We start from the raw sequence: 15804 nt of genomic DNA, 5'->3' as shown, positions 1-15804 counted from the left end.
AAACCTTGATGAATTAGCTTATTCATCATTAATAATCACACGGGTAACTTCCTTAGGAACTCTGAATTAACACCCAAGCAGGAAGTGAAATACTACTGAAACACCTGCATACATGTAAACGTGACAAGACATAGTGTTCATTTAATGAACACAGAGTTTGTATGTGGCAATTGCACCCTGTAGCTTCAAGACAATATAAAACCCAGGAGCTGAAGTTTTTTCTTTCCTTGCAAAATTATCAGGAATCTAATTTTCCTATTGTAATTGACTCATTTAAAAATACATAATAATTAATTTATATATTTCATAGAAAACTTGAATACTGATTGAATATATCTTTTCTTCTTATTGGCCAACCCTAAAATTTCAAATTTACTTTGTTAAAACAAATTTTACTTTGTTTAACAAATTTACTTTGTTAAAACAGTAGTTTAAAGATCTAAAATGTTTTATTGTACTTCTAGTTATTCTTTGTTATGATATTATATTATAATGATCAATGTTGAAACTATAAATTACCCGTTATTACCATCGATAGAAAATTGTTTCTTTTGCTGATAAGTATAGATGTCAGTAAAATAATCTTTTCCAATAAGATCCTATCATGTCTGTCTTCTGACAAAATGTATTAATATTCAACAAAAAAGAGAATTAGTATACAATTAATATGAACATACAAGTCAGAAAGTATTGAACTTTACCTGTTTGTTTATAGAAGTATAATTTTTAAAGATGAAACAATTTTAATTGCTTAGAATATTATAAAGAAAGCATCAGGTTGGGCAGTAACAGAAGAACACATTTTTATGTTTTAGAAATAATAATTTGGAAAAGATTACATATTTTTTAATCATTTTAAATGAAATAGTAATACTTAATGGGAGACAAGGTACGAAGTCAAAAGATAACAAAATAAAAGGAAATACTATGCTGAACTCAGAAGATTCAGTTTTGAGCTCTAAATATATCACGTCCAAACTATGTCAACTCCTAATAATTTATTAAAAATCTTGTTACATTTTTTCATTTTTATGAAAGAAATATTAATAAATATGGAGTTTACCTAATATTCCATCATGACTCTTGGATAAGATAATATATATGATGATGAATAAGATAATATACTAAAGTTATATTGCTATGATTGATCTCAATGGCCAACATTAGATATTAGCAAAGCCAAAGGGAATGTTTCCATATCCACATTTATTTTAGCACAAGGATGAAATAACATTCCTTAAATAATATTCAGGACTAAGTGACCTTTTATTAGATTAAAAAGATACCTTCTTGCTGGGCATGGGTGGCACACACCTTTAATGCCAGCACTGGGGAGGCAGAGGCAGGCAGATCTCTGTGAGTTTGAGGCTAGCCTGGTCTACAGATGGGCTCCAAAGCTACACATAGAAACTCTGTCTTGAAAAAACCAAAAAAAATAAATAAATAAAAATAAAAATAAAAAGATACCTTCTTATACTTAGAATCATTAGATGGCACTGTATATGCTTTATTGATAATCTTGAAATTCCCTTATTTGTGAGTTTGGTAAAAGTTGTACATACTATTAGGGGAGATTACTGTGTGCTTAGACCTGTGGTAAGTAGTCTACATTCCCCTAATACACATACATTTAAATCATCACAATTGACCTAGGAGAAAAATCAAGTAATTACTGGCATTTTGAAAAGTAGGATAACCAGCTTTGGAAAGCCAAGTGAAATGCTCAGAGTAACAACAGTGATCAGTGGGGATTGGAATTTAAGGGGCCTAAATAAAAGGCTACCTGGCCTTTTTCTTCATATGGTGACTCCATGCAAACAAAATTGGTATGACTTTTTAAGTTATCTGTTCATTTATCCCAGTTATTTAAATCTGCCATGACATCTTCCTATTTACTATATTCTATGAACTGTTTCAAGGTTCAGAAATTCTATTAAAAGCCATAAAATTGTATTAGTTATGTTAATAATTCAGACATTAAATTATGTAACTTGGCCTCTTTGTAAAAAGTGTTAAATATTGTATAATAAACATTGAATTCTTTAAAACATCCATTAAATCATCTACATTCTGAAGCCATTTGGAAAACTTTAATGAGTAAATGATGTACTTTACACCCTAATCATTTCCCTTAGTGAAGAAATCAAAAGTACATTGATTGCTTTATTTTAACTAATATTTAATTACTGATTAAATTGATTTTGAAAGTTTCTCTTAGCAAGAAATATCACAGCTCAATCAGCAATACACATACTCTTTATACAAGATTCATTTCTGTTGCTGTGGTACAATATACTGACACAAACCTACTTTGAGAGAAATGGTTGATTTTAGCTCACAGTTTGAACTTGCAATCTATCATTGCAGGAAATCAAGATGACAGCAATTCAAAATAGCTACTATGGCACATGCAGGGTCAAGGACAAAGAGAAACCAAAGCATAACTGCTTAGGAGTATTCAATTTACTTTGCTCTATTCTTACTTCATTCAGGGCTCAGTCCATGAAATGATACCATCCATTTTCATGGTGGACTTTTCCAGATGAATTAACTCAATTAATAGAGTTTCTTGTATACCCACAGTCTAATGTGATCAAGACAACTCATTGAAATTCTCTTTACACTTGTTTGTACATTGCATTAAATTGACAATTATAAGTAATCATTGCATCCATAGATTTGTGGTAGGTATCCCAATAAACTCATCACAAATTAAAAATATTGTAATTCAAAAATGTGTATCTATTATGTAAACAATATTGTGAGAGAATATTATAGCATGTCTTCATCCTCTGAAAAATTTCAATATATAATTTGTACTGAGTATATAAGCATTGCCATCAGAATACTGGTACACTGTTCAGTCCTAATAAGTCAGAAACCATCTGTCTTTACCATAGCTTTTTCATACTTAACCAAACCACCAAGCCCAAGGGCATGGTACTTCATAAGACCCCCAACCCCAGTAACAACCTAAAATGTGGACAGTCCCAGATTCCCAACAGGTTCACTGGTTCTCTCAGAAGACATACAGAATTCATACTCAAAGACATGATCTATTACATTAAAGGAGACTGATTAAAGTTATACAAGAAAAGAATATCAAGGGGCAGAGCCCAGGAAGTTCCCAACATGGAACTTCTATTATCTTCCTGACTGATGTGGTATTCTCCTAGATCCTTACTAGACAGAGTGTTGTAAACCAGGAAGTGTCAAGAGTTTTTCTTGTGTTTCATTATAGAAAAAAATTGACATACTGACTAGCCATATGGTTGATCTTAGACTCACTGGTGAGACACAAAGTACCCTCATCTTATTGAGCTTTTTCTCAAATAACCTGTCCCCAAACTAAGCCTATCCATTAAAGTGCACCGTGGTCAAAATCCGCAAACAGAAGGACTCTAATTATGATCCTTAAAGGTAAAGATCAAGGCATCTCCCAGAAATGATAATAGAAATCATCTTATAAGGATGTTGTAATGTTTAAATGACTTAATGCAGGTAATAAAATTGAAATGATTCTCAGAAAAAACCCTTTCAATAAAAATTACTGTTGATAACTATATTGCTAATGTCACAGGTACCCTGGACAATATTTTTAATATGGTTTAGACTGTTTCAACAAAAGAAAGAGCCAAAGAATCTCTGCCAAAGTGGGATTGTCTAGCTGGCAATTTCTTTGGAATAGGAAAAGGGTTTATTGCTCATTGCCTGTAATTTTTTTTTTTTTTTGCCCATGAAATAAGGTCATGAAAACCACTCTCTGCCTCTTCCACTAGTGCCATTTTGTCATGTGAACACATTTTAAAAATGACATAAAGGTAAAATTGAAATGCATTCAGATGAACACAGCACCTAATAATTATCATTGGAACCAAATCGAATGAATTACTTTAAAAGGAATTGTTCACAATAATGGGCCTAACATGCTTTTGTTATTTCTAAGGAAGGGACTAAATGGATAAATCCTTTTTCATTTCCCTGACTTGCTTCTTACACCCAGCAATGACTAATGAATGTTGCTTCTGTTCCCTACATTTTTCTCAAGTAGTTCTCAAGCACACTGAAAAGGTTTCTTTCCCTTCAGACTCTTTCACTCACTGAAGTTGAGCTAAAAAGAATAGTGCTAAATCACAGCCTGTTATTTTGTCATGTCTGCCTTGATTGGAAAACAAAATAAAACAGTAACTCAAACGACTTTGCAGTGTTTACCACACATACCTGTGGAGGTCACATTGTATGATGCAGAAAAGACAGAGACCAGTAAGCCCATCCTTGTAGGGAGAGCAGGGAAAAGCTCCAGTGGTTCTTTATATTTTTCCTGAAATATGACCTCCTATAGACTTCATCAAGCAGCTGGTGGAAGTAGAAGCAGACACCCACAACTAATCATTGAACTGAACTGGAATCCAGTTGCAGAGAAGAACAAGTGATGGGCAAAGGGGTTCCTACCAGGCTGGTGAAACCCACAGAAACAGCTGATCTGAACAACGGGAGCTCTTGTTCCCCAGACTGATAGCTGGGATACCAGCATGGGACTGATCCAGACCCCAGGAATGAGGGTTTCAGAGAAGAGACCTCCGAAATCTAAGGGACCTCCTGTAGTAGTTCAGTACTTATCCCTAGCATAGGTGTGGACTATGGGAGCCCAATCCACATACATGGATACTCCCTGAGCCAAGACACATGGGGGTGGGCCTAGGCCCTATCCCAAAGGTTATGATAGACTCTGATGACCCCTATGGAATGCCTCACCCTCCCTGGGGAGCAGAAAGAATATGTGATAAGCAGGGTTTTAGTTGGGGGAGTGGTGGTAGGGGAAGAGGGGAGAGAGTGGGAACTGGGATTGACATGTAAAACAATCCTGTTTCTAATTCAAATAAAATAAAAGTCATGAATGTCTCTCTTAGTCCTCCTTGTTTACTGGCTTCTCTGGTGGTGTTGGATTGTAGGCAGGTAATCCTTTGCTCTATGTCCAAAAGCCATATATAAGTGAGTACATACCATGATTGTCTTTTTGTGACTGGGTTACCTTGCTCAGAAGGGTTTCTTCTGGTTCCATCCATTTGCCTGGGAGTTTCAAGATTCCATAGTGTGTCCTGCTCCCCTCCCCTGTTGAGTAGTACTCTATTGTGTAAATGTACCACATTTTCCATTCTTCGGTTGAGGGGCATCTAGGTTGCTTCCAGGTTCTGTCTATTACAAATAGTGCTGATATGACCTTCGTTGAACAGATATCCTTATTGTATGAATGTATTTCTTTTGGGAATATGCCTAAGAGTGGAATTGCTGCATCTTGTGGTAGACTGATTCCCATTTTTCCTGAGGAATCGCCATGCCATACTGATTTCCAAAGTGGCTGTATGAGTTGACACTCCCACCAGCAGTGGAGGAGTGTTCCCCTTTCCGCACATCCTCTCCAGCATAAACAGTCATTGTTTTTGATTTTAGCCATTCTGACTGGAGTAAGATGGTATCTCAGTGTTGTTTTGATTTGCATTTCACTGATGGCTAAGGATGTTGAACCCTTTCTTATGTGCCTTTCAGCCATTTTAGAGTCCTCTATTGAGAACTGTCTATTTAGTTCTGTACCCCACTTTTTAATTGGATTGTTTGGTGTTTTGGAGACTAGCTTCTTGAGTTCTTTGTAAATTTTGGAGATCAGCCCTCTGTTGGATATGGGGTTCGTAAATATCTTTTCCCAGTTTTTGGGCTGCCTGCCGTTTTGTCTCACTGACTGTGTCCTTTGACTTACAGAAGCTTCTCAGTTTCAGGAGGTCCCATTTATTAATTTTCAAGTTCAGTGTCTTTGTTACTGGTGTAATGTTCAGGAAGTGGTCTCCTGTACCAATTATTTCATGGGTATTTCCCACTTTCTCTTCTAATAGCTTCAGTGTGGCTGGATTTATATTGAGTTCTTTGATCCATTTGGACTTAAGTTTTGTGCCTGGTGATAGGCAATGATCTATCTGCAGTCTTCTACATGCCATCATGCAGTTATTTGTTAAATAACCAGCACCATTTGTTAAAGTCGCTTCCCTCATTCCATTGTATAACTTTAGCTTCTTTGTCAAAAACCAGGTGTTTGTAGGTGTGTGTATGTGTTAATATCAGGGTTTTCAACTCAATTCCATTGGTCTACCTGTCTATTTTGTGCCAATACCAAGCTGTTTTCAGGACTAATCCCATAAAATCAGGAACAAAACAAGGCTTTCCACTCTCTCCATATGTCCTCAATATTGTCCTTGAAGTTCTAGCTAGAGCAATAAGACAACAAACGGACTTCAAGGGGACACAATTGGAAAGGAAGAAGGCAAACTTTCACTATTTGCAAATGATATGATAGTCTTTATAAGTGACCTGAAAAACTCCACCAGGAAACTCCTACAGCTGATAAACAGCTTCAACAAAGGGTCAAGATACAAGATTAACTTAAAATATTTAGTAGCTCTACAGTATACAGATGACAAATGGGCTGAGAAAGAAATCAGGGAAACATCACCCTTTACAATTGCCACAAACAACATAAAATACCTTGGGGTAAAGCTAACCAAAATAGTTAAAGACCTGTATCATAAGAATTTTGAGTCTTTAAAGAAAGAAATTAAAGAAGATACCAGAAAATGGAAGGATGTCCCACGTTCTTAGATAGTTAGGGTCAACATAATAAAAATGGCAATTTTGTCAAAAGCAATCTACAGATTCAATGCAATTCCCATCAAAATCCCAGAACAATTCTTCACAGACCTTGAAAGAACAATACTCAACTTTATATGGAAAAACGAAAGACACAGGATAGCCAAAACAACCCTGTAGAATAAAGGAACTTCTGGAGGCAGCACCATCCCTGACTTCAAGCTCTATTATAGAACATGTTTTTAATCTATGCTCTATCACATGGTGGTAACTTCTCTCAATATGGCATGTTCATCTCCTGCTTCCTGTACAGCTGGCAGACACTCCACCCTACTTCTTCCTAGCATTCTCTCTGTCTGTCTCTCCTGCCTAACCTCTTCCTGTCCAGCTGTTGGCTAGTTGGCGCTTTGAAAAGCAATGACAGCAAAACCTCTTCACAGTATACAAAAGGATTATTCCACAGCACAAGGTCCTTGAGTTTGACCTGAATCTTCAGATCTGCATGGTAGAAAGTGATTACAGACATCCACAGGCTGACTTCTGACCTCCACACTGGTATGGTGGAAAGTGTACCTACCCACCTGGTGTTGGTGGCACACGCCTTTAATCCCAGCACTCAGGAGGCAGAGGCAGGTGGATCTCTGGTTTGAGGCCAACCTGGTCTTGAGAGTGAGTGCCAGGATAGGCTCCAAAGCTACACAGAGAAACCCTGTCTCGAAAATCCAAAAGAAAAAAGAAAAAAATGCAGTAGGAAAGTGTACCTACCCACAAATAGAAACACATAAGATACAAAGATACATTTTTAATTTTCAAAAGAAATACGTCTATTTATTTATTCATTTATTATGAATTACTATTAGATAATAAACCTGCATTCTTTGGTCTCAGGAAAAGCAGTTTTGTGTTTTGTTTACTTCTAAGTGAAACCTGTTCAGTTGTGAACATGGTAATAGGTAATGTCACAAGCTTTGCAGGTAAGACATTTCCCATTAAAGAAAACCTGGAAACCATCGGATAATGTGCTTCTGAATGTTAGCACTAGACTTTATCTGTATAGATAGTATAGGGCCTGGCCAGCCAAAATTGAACGTCAGAGAACTTTCAAATAAGTATCTGTAGCAGAAGTAGAGTAAGTGATAAAAATCAAGACAACTAAGAAGTGAACCTGTGCTTTTGAAATACAATTTGTCTGATTCCTCATTAAGAATAATGGATAATTTGAATATACCATTATTAAAATAAACTTTCTTTGACTTGATAGGAAACACATTCTCACAATCAAACTTGTATTCTCATCTCAAGCAATGGAACAGTTGACTTTCACAATCCATCCATGCTTCCTGACACATAGGTGAAATATAGGTAAAACCGATAGGTAGATGGATGGATAAATAGACAGACAGATAGATAGATAGATAGATAGATAGATAGATAGATAGATAGATAGATAGATAGATCAGGAAAATAATAGGAGAAACTGATAGATCAGGGAAATATATAGGTGAAACTGATTAATTTGCAGAGATTATACAAAGGTGTTTATACAATCTTAATATGCCTCTTTGGTTTTTATAAATCTTTTTTCCTTAAAACCAAAGACATAAAGTACAATGGAGACTGTTTAGAACTCTAAAACCTGAATGTGTCTCAGGATTTAGGATTTCCCAAATGTATGGAATAACCCAGACCTAAGCAGAAATTGCTTTAGTAAACTCACCTGCTCAAGTTCTTTGTATTTTTTTTGTTTATGGTAATCACATTGTTATATAAATGTGGCTTTCAAGTAGAATTAGAAAATAAACCTATGTACAAGCTAATTATGTATTGATATGTTGATACATCTGATGTATCACTCCTAGAATTTGAAATAAAAATAGATGAAATGAATCACTCTTAATCACATGGGTATACTGCCTGAAAATAGTTGTGAATTTGGTTAAGGGAAATATGAATTTTAAACTGTGAGCATGAAGGTCCCTGAAGAATAAGCAGTGGGGTTTTCATGTGTGGATGGAGTTTAATTCAAAAGAAAATATTTGGGGAATTTTCATGATTAATTTAAATACACAGAGGCACATAAAATTTATAAACTAAAATGTTGAATAATGTAAACAACATTACTTTTCTTACTATGAGAACTCCAGACATCTTCAAACTAGTTTTTTAAGGTATATTCTAAATTGCCAGCCAAGAGTAACAAAGTAAATTGAACCTGGAACTGTTGTCCTGACCTAGGTAAATAGGATTATATTTTCAGGGAAGCATTTAATTAGTTATTCAATGATACTATTGCTATGCCCAGATCACAGTGGCCTCCAAAAGTCAACCACAGAGACAGAAACATGTATTTAAAAGCAAAAAGCCTTTATTTCAAGCTGTATCTTGAATCTTCCATGGATCCAAGATTGGAGAGTGTAAAGCTCAGTTGGGGTGGGTTTTTAATCATAGATGAGGTTAGGCTGAGGTTATTTTTAAGGTTCAGGACCCTGATTGGCTGACATTTGTCTAGGAGTGTCTTGGTGAAAGGGGATGGGTATGTACTGGGTTAAGAGACATCTGGTGACCCTATCTACAATGGTTGGAACATCAGGTATTTCCTTTGGAACATTAGATATTTTCCCCTTGGATGCTGATTGGTCCATTCCTGGATGGTGCTTGGTTGGTCTTAATTTGTGGTCTTTGCTGGAGTTAGGTGTTGCCTTAAAGTAAACTGAAACTCAGGCCTAGTTTCTGGCTGGTCTCTATTGAGAAAGTCATGGTGGCAGTGTAGTCAAGCAACAGGAGTGTAGCCATGCTCCCCTAAGCCCTACACTAAAACATAATACATAAAGAGATGGAGCTTTGAAAGAATTATATGTATATTAGTAAAACATATTGCTTCCTGCAGGAATAGATTTAAGTGTGTAGTTGTGTTGTTTTGTTTTGTTTTTAACTCTGGGGGCCCCCCACTCAGCTCCCAAATAAATAAAAGGAGACTTATCCTTACTTATGAATGTCTGTCCTTAACTTGGCTTGTTTCTAGCCAGCTTTTCTAAGTCAATTATACTGTTTCTTTTAACTACATTTTGCTTCTGGTTTTTTAAAAATCTTTCTTTATTCTATATATCTTTCTTTCCTTCTTACTCCATGGCTGGCTGTGTGGCTGGGTGGTTGGCTGCTGGCACTCACCTCACCTTCTACTTTTCTCACTCAGCTCTTTTCTCTCTTCCCAAGATTTCTCCTCCTATTTATTGACTTTTATGCCAGCCATGCATGTTTCTCTCTCCTGCCTAGGTAACTCACAGATTTTTCATTCTGTGCCCCTATAAAATTAGCGCTATGAGGATTCTGCACCAATGATAGATGGGAATAGGTGCTTTGAAATCTTCAACAAAGTCTTCAGGATCATTTATCTATGTTATGTTATGTTATGTTATATTATGTTATGTTATGTGTGAGTAATATCTTAATCTCAGTATATTTATTATAATATTTATAAACAGTATTTGGCCACACACTTGGAATTTATCCTCTAAAATGGTTGTCAATTCCTTACACTTCCAAATTAAAGTGTTTTTGACTCTAATTCTCACTGTCTTGTTATGAGTTATTCTGGAATTATTTCTATCTTCTGACATTTTACTTTAGTCAGTCAGGAAGAGCCATGCCACACACTAAAGTACTTTGCATGAAAAGTTCTTCCACTAAATATCATGCACAGCTCTTCTACTTTTTGCAAAGCATTAGATTAAGGATTTAATCAAAATCAGGATCTTAGCTTTTTTTTTAATAAACACAAAACCTTGTCCCCCATTCATGTAGTTTATTATCAAAATTTCCTTACCATGCATATTGCCACCAGCATTCTGATCCAGGTGACTCAAGTGATCTCTCAGATTCAGGCTCTCTAATTTCCTCCTCTTTGGGGTGCTCCAGAATTTCCCATTATGTTTCACTGTGATCATTACAAGATTTTTCTAAACTTCACTTCAACATCACACCTTTCTCTATTTCCTACCCAGGTCCAAACTACTCCTACATCTTTAGGTATTTCTATAATCACATCATATTCTTGGAACCACGATTTATCCTGTTTTCTTTACCATGCTCTAAAGTAAGTTTGGACATTTTCTAAATAGTAAAATGTATTTCTGGAAACTAGAAAGTCCAAGATCAAGCAGCCCCAGATTGTATGTTTCACAGTTCTCTCTTCCTTCAAGATGGTGTGGTGAGCATTGTATTCCTGCAGGGCAGAAGGGAAAGGTCAAAGAGGGGCTTGGCCTACTTTTCCACAAAATCCCTCTTATGAAGAACCAGTGTCATTCAGAAGGACAGAATTTTCCTCAACCAATCATTATCACATTGACCATAATGTTCTATTATATGAATTTATAGATGATTTATTTTTACACATATATTTATCCAACTGTATCAGTTATCATTAAATAAACTCTGTTAATCATTCATTAAGACTGTATAATAAATACCATTATCCCTATAAAAATAGTTTAACACAGTGTTTGTACTCAGGGTATTTTCAGCATTCGCTAAAGTTTGTTAAGAACTGCATAAGGAGTGAGGTTTCCAAGAAGTGCTATTCAGTAGTGAGTAGCATAGATATTTTAGTGTTCTTCCAAAGTAGTACCTCTAGCCTTCCCTCCAAACATCTCTCTATGAGTCAGAGGACTCCGAAAGTGTTTTCAGAGCATTAGCTGACATTCATTCTGCTGTGTGTCTCCAGTCAATTCCGTAGTCATCCCTTAAGTCCAATTCTCAGGCAATGGGGCAAATTTTCCTACAAGGTACCTCGGTCAGCAAACATTCCTTAGGCAATCTTCTCTCTCCTGAGGACACACTGAGTATATCCTTCAAAATCAAATTGCTAGGAGACAATAATCTTGCTTTCTCTAAAACAAAAGGAGGAGTCTTCTTATTCATTAAGATGACTAAATTTATTAAGATAATTAAATCAGATGGTGAAAGTGCAGTCCATAGCCACCTGTTAGAATTTGTTATTTGTGGAAACAGAACAAAATAAAATTATATAACACTGATTGAAATACCAAATCTGTGTCCTATCTTAAAGGGCTTGTCTAGATTTATTTAAAATTAGGATTTTCATGTTAGTGGCTGAAATTATGCCTACATGGAACAAAGTTACTTTCTTACTTTGAGAAAGATTTAAAATTTAACATATGAAAGTAGTGTGATACTCAAGTGCACACTAAAAGAGAAATGCCCTCCCCTGACAAAGAGAGTGATGACTGACTTATACGCCATCTTATAGCATTCATCCAGTAGCTGGTGGAAGTAGAAGCAGACACCCACAGCTAAACACTAAACTGAACTGGAATCCAGTTGCAGAGAAGGAGGAGTGATGAACAAAGAGGACATGACCAGGGTGGTGAAACCCACAGAAACAGCTGACCTGAACAAAGGGGAGCTCATGGTCCCCAGACTGATAGCTGGGAAACCAGCATGGGACTGATCCAGACCCGATGAATGCGGGTCTCAGTGAGGAGACCTCGGAAATCCTTGGGGCCTCTTGTAGCAGATGAGTATTTATTCCTAGCGTAGAAATGTACTTTGGGATCTCATTCCACATAGAGGGATACTCCCTGAGCCTAGACACACGGGGTGGACCCAGGTCCTATCCCAAAGTATATGACAGACTCTGAAGACCCTGTATTGAAGGCCTCACCCTCCCTGGGAAGCAGAAAGTGTATGGGATAGGTAGAGTGTTAGTTGGAGAGGGAGGGGAAGAAGGGAGGCAGAGGGAACTGGGATTGACATGTAAAACAATCTTGTTTCTAATTGAAATAAAAAATGGAGAAAAAAGATAACAAAAAAGAAAATATATAAAACATCAAAAAAGAAAATTAATCTACCTATCCAGTGGCTCATTCAAAAACCTTTTCAAATCATCTGCTTTTTTAAATCAACAAAACATATTTGAAGTTCATATCACTTACTAAATAAATTTAAATTAGCCTAAATACTGGAAATTAAAACTAGAGGTTGAGTTTTGACGAGTGTGTGTGTGTGTGTGTGTGTGTGTGTGTGTGTGTGTGTGTGTGTGTGTGTGTTCATTTGTGTATGTGCATCACCAGTTACCTACAGGGGCCAGAATGTATGTCTAAGGTCCTTGAACCAGAGTTATAGGCTATTGTGAAGAATCCTGTGTGAGTTCTGGGAATGGAGCCTAGGTTCTCTGCAAGTGCATCAAACACTATTCACTCCTGAGCCATTTTTCCAGCCCCAAATCTGGAGTTTCAGTGTTTTGGTTTGTTTGTTTTGAGGCAGGGGAGGGGTATCTGTCACTTCTAAGTTCTTTAAAACAAAATGCATAGAATTGTTTTATGACTTGGCTCATGAATCTGTTGAGTTAGTAGGGTAATAACCCTGTTATTTTATATACTAATAACAACTTCCCTTGTTTTAATAGAACTGTAACTTTCCCCCCAAAAGTCAGCAAATTAGGGATGTGATAAATCACTTTTCCAGGAACTGTTTCATTCTTCTCTTTCATTTGGTGTTATCATTCCTGTGTTAATAGGAAAAGGCTGCCTCTAAGTGTTTTACTCCTGATTTAACGGGGTTTACACCCTTCATCATTCCATACCCATTCCTTGTTTAATTCATCATTTTATTGAACACCCTGTACATAACAGTTTGTTGTGCTGTTACACATGACATGCTATTTTCTACAAAGCACTCTTTGTGAAATTGTTTTACAACTTGCATACACAAAACTGAACTGAAATATAGAAGGTAAAGATTCCATCTCTGAGGAGAGTTATTTCTGATGAGTTTGAAAACTAGGTATTGTCAGCTGTAGGAAATAGGAGACATGTCTTAGGTAGAAGGACAATGAATTCCTTAGGAATCAAGTAAGTTCAAATATATCTTATTGATTAAAAAAAAAAAGTGACTACCTCTGGCTTCCACATTCTCAAACTCAGACATGAATATACATACACATGTATTCACTCACTCACAATAACATGTACATATACAATATAAACACAGGCTTTTACATGTACATACATTCATGCAAAGATCATTCTAGCCACTTTATGGATAGTATGCTGGGGGAGGGAAAGGTTAAAAAAATCATTTGATGACTGTTTTTCTATAAGACAATATTTAAATATTTATTATTTACTATATAGTGAAGTATCCCTATAAATCAATATGACATACATTGACATGTCAGAGGCCATATGCATGATCATGTGACCTCATAGACAGATCATGGAAAAATCCCAGTCCTGAAGCACTAACAGGCAACATAAGGAACACCCAGATTCTTGTTGTCTTGCTTTTTAACTGTTGTTGGTCTGTGTGGTCCATTGGTCTTAGGATTTCAAATATTACATAGTTTTGTTTGTTTTAGTATTTACCACATACAAAATTGGAACTGTTTGAGAACCTGTTTCTTAGTTTTCAATACCATAAATTTGAACTGAAAAGCAAAAATTTATTACTGAATTCTTTCTCAGGTAAATTTGGAAGAAAAATCCTGTTAATGACCATTGAAATAATGACTGTGCGTCCAATTTAAATATAGTAGTTTGGATCATGTATAAATTCATGTAAGGCCAGCTCAAAGATTTTATAGGGTATCTCTATAGGTTAAACAGCCTATCTGTATTCTTCTTATGTATATGTCTTGCACATTTTGAAAGTACACAAAACAGGAATTTTTATGACACAACTTAAAAGCTAATTTTGCAATTTGCTACTGTATTTCCAAGTGGAAACTATATTCTTAGGTAAATTTTTGCAGTGCTTTAAATTTTTTAAAGAGAAATGTTATGAATTTGCATAAGAATTTTCAAAATGCTGTCCTTAAAGATATTTTTGAAATAATGATGTAGGGAAATTTAAACTTTGTGTTTCAATCATTTGTCCATCTTCATTAGTGATTAGCCACATTATTGTAAATTACTTTTTAATAGAATTACTCTTTTATTTTGCAGATTGTTGCCTTGCGTGAACAAAATGTTCATATTCAAAGAAAAATGGCATCAAGTGAGGGATCCACAGAATCAGAACATCTTGAAGGGATGGAACCTGGCCAGAAAGTTCATGAAAAGGTACGATACAGATGACCTGCTTTTAAATGGAAATAAATGACTACTGGCCTTTTCATTTGTTAGGAATACAATAAAATAAAACCATATATTGAATGAACTATAATATGTGTTTAGTTTTTTCCATCCGAACTTCACACTTTTTTTAACTTATTACTTTCAATTTGTTAATTTTAAAGTTTAATGTGCTTATAATGTATGTAGCCATATATATATATATATATATATATATATATATGACATATATGATATTTTTGTTAGTTGCTGCTAATTTTATTATATATATAATTTAATTTATATATTAAAGACATAAACTATATACTTTAAACTCCACATAATGTGTTTTGTATGGTACTCTCTTGAAGGCACTATTTCTGAGTTATTCAGTTTATAGGTGTTATTACATCCAGTCTATTAACTAAAAATGTTCTTGATAAGCATTATTTTTCTCTTTTGATTTAGTGCTTAAGTTCTTTATGTTTTCTCAAAGATCCTAGCCTTACTTCTGATGACGAAATATTGTGAAACCCAATATATGAAGCCATTGGACTTTTAGCATTTTATTCATTCACCTTTAGAAAGAAACCATTTTTCTTTGCAACGCGGTTTAGAAACAGGCAAAAGATGTAAGTGGTCTGTTTAGCCACTAGCAAAAGACAGTTTCTGTTTTTCTAATGTAAGATGAGGAACATAAATTATAACTGGGTCTTAAATTTGATGAAAATTACTTAAATATTTGCATAAACTGAGCTTAAAGCTCAAGAGATTCTACTTATTTGTCTGTAGTACTTGATATTTTTGGACACCTAATCTCCTTAGGCATTAAGCTCACATGAAACAAGTAGCTAAACTGCTGTAATTGCAAGTGCCAAGAGGTTCTAAAACCCAGAGATTAAGAAGCAAGTGATGGAATGACAAAGCAGGTAGCATTAAATTCCTGATGAAGGGTGAAGCAAGCACTTCCTCATTGGAGCTGTGGAAACAGATGTGGCCATTTCATTCTTCTTCCTTCAAGTGTCAAGGAAACTAACATACCCAAATGATTTTTTCCGGGACAACCTTCATATCTGATGGCCAACAACTGTACAGATCT

The 15804-nt window shown here is 35.5% G+C and overlaps 1 protein-coding gene across 9 annotated transcripts in view; it reads left to right on the top strand.

The window, feature by feature from the left end:
* LOC100752430 (liprin-alpha-2) overlaps window positions 1–15804 on the top strand; it is a 438469-nt gene that overhangs the window by 286734 nt on the left and 135931 nt on the right. For all 9 annotated transcript variants that reach the window (XM_035450810.1, XM_035450815.1, XM_035450808.1 and 6 more), the window contains one exon: window positions 14598–14714. In XM_035450810.1, coding sequence (XP_035306701.1) covers window positions 14598–14714 — 117 coding nt within the window. The remainder of the gene's footprint in view (window positions 1–14597; window positions 14715–15804) is intronic.

Source organism: Cricetulus griseus (genome assembly GCF_003668045.3).
Source record: "Cricetulus griseus strain 17A/GY chromosome 1 unlocalized genomic scaffold, alternate assembly CriGri-PICRH-1.0 chr1_0, whole genome shotgun sequence".
Classification (NCBI taxonomy): domain Eukaryota; kingdom Metazoa; phylum Chordata; class Mammalia; order Rodentia; family Cricetidae; genus Cricetulus; species Cricetulus griseus.
This window is presented reverse-complemented; position numbering and strand designations above follow the sequence as displayed.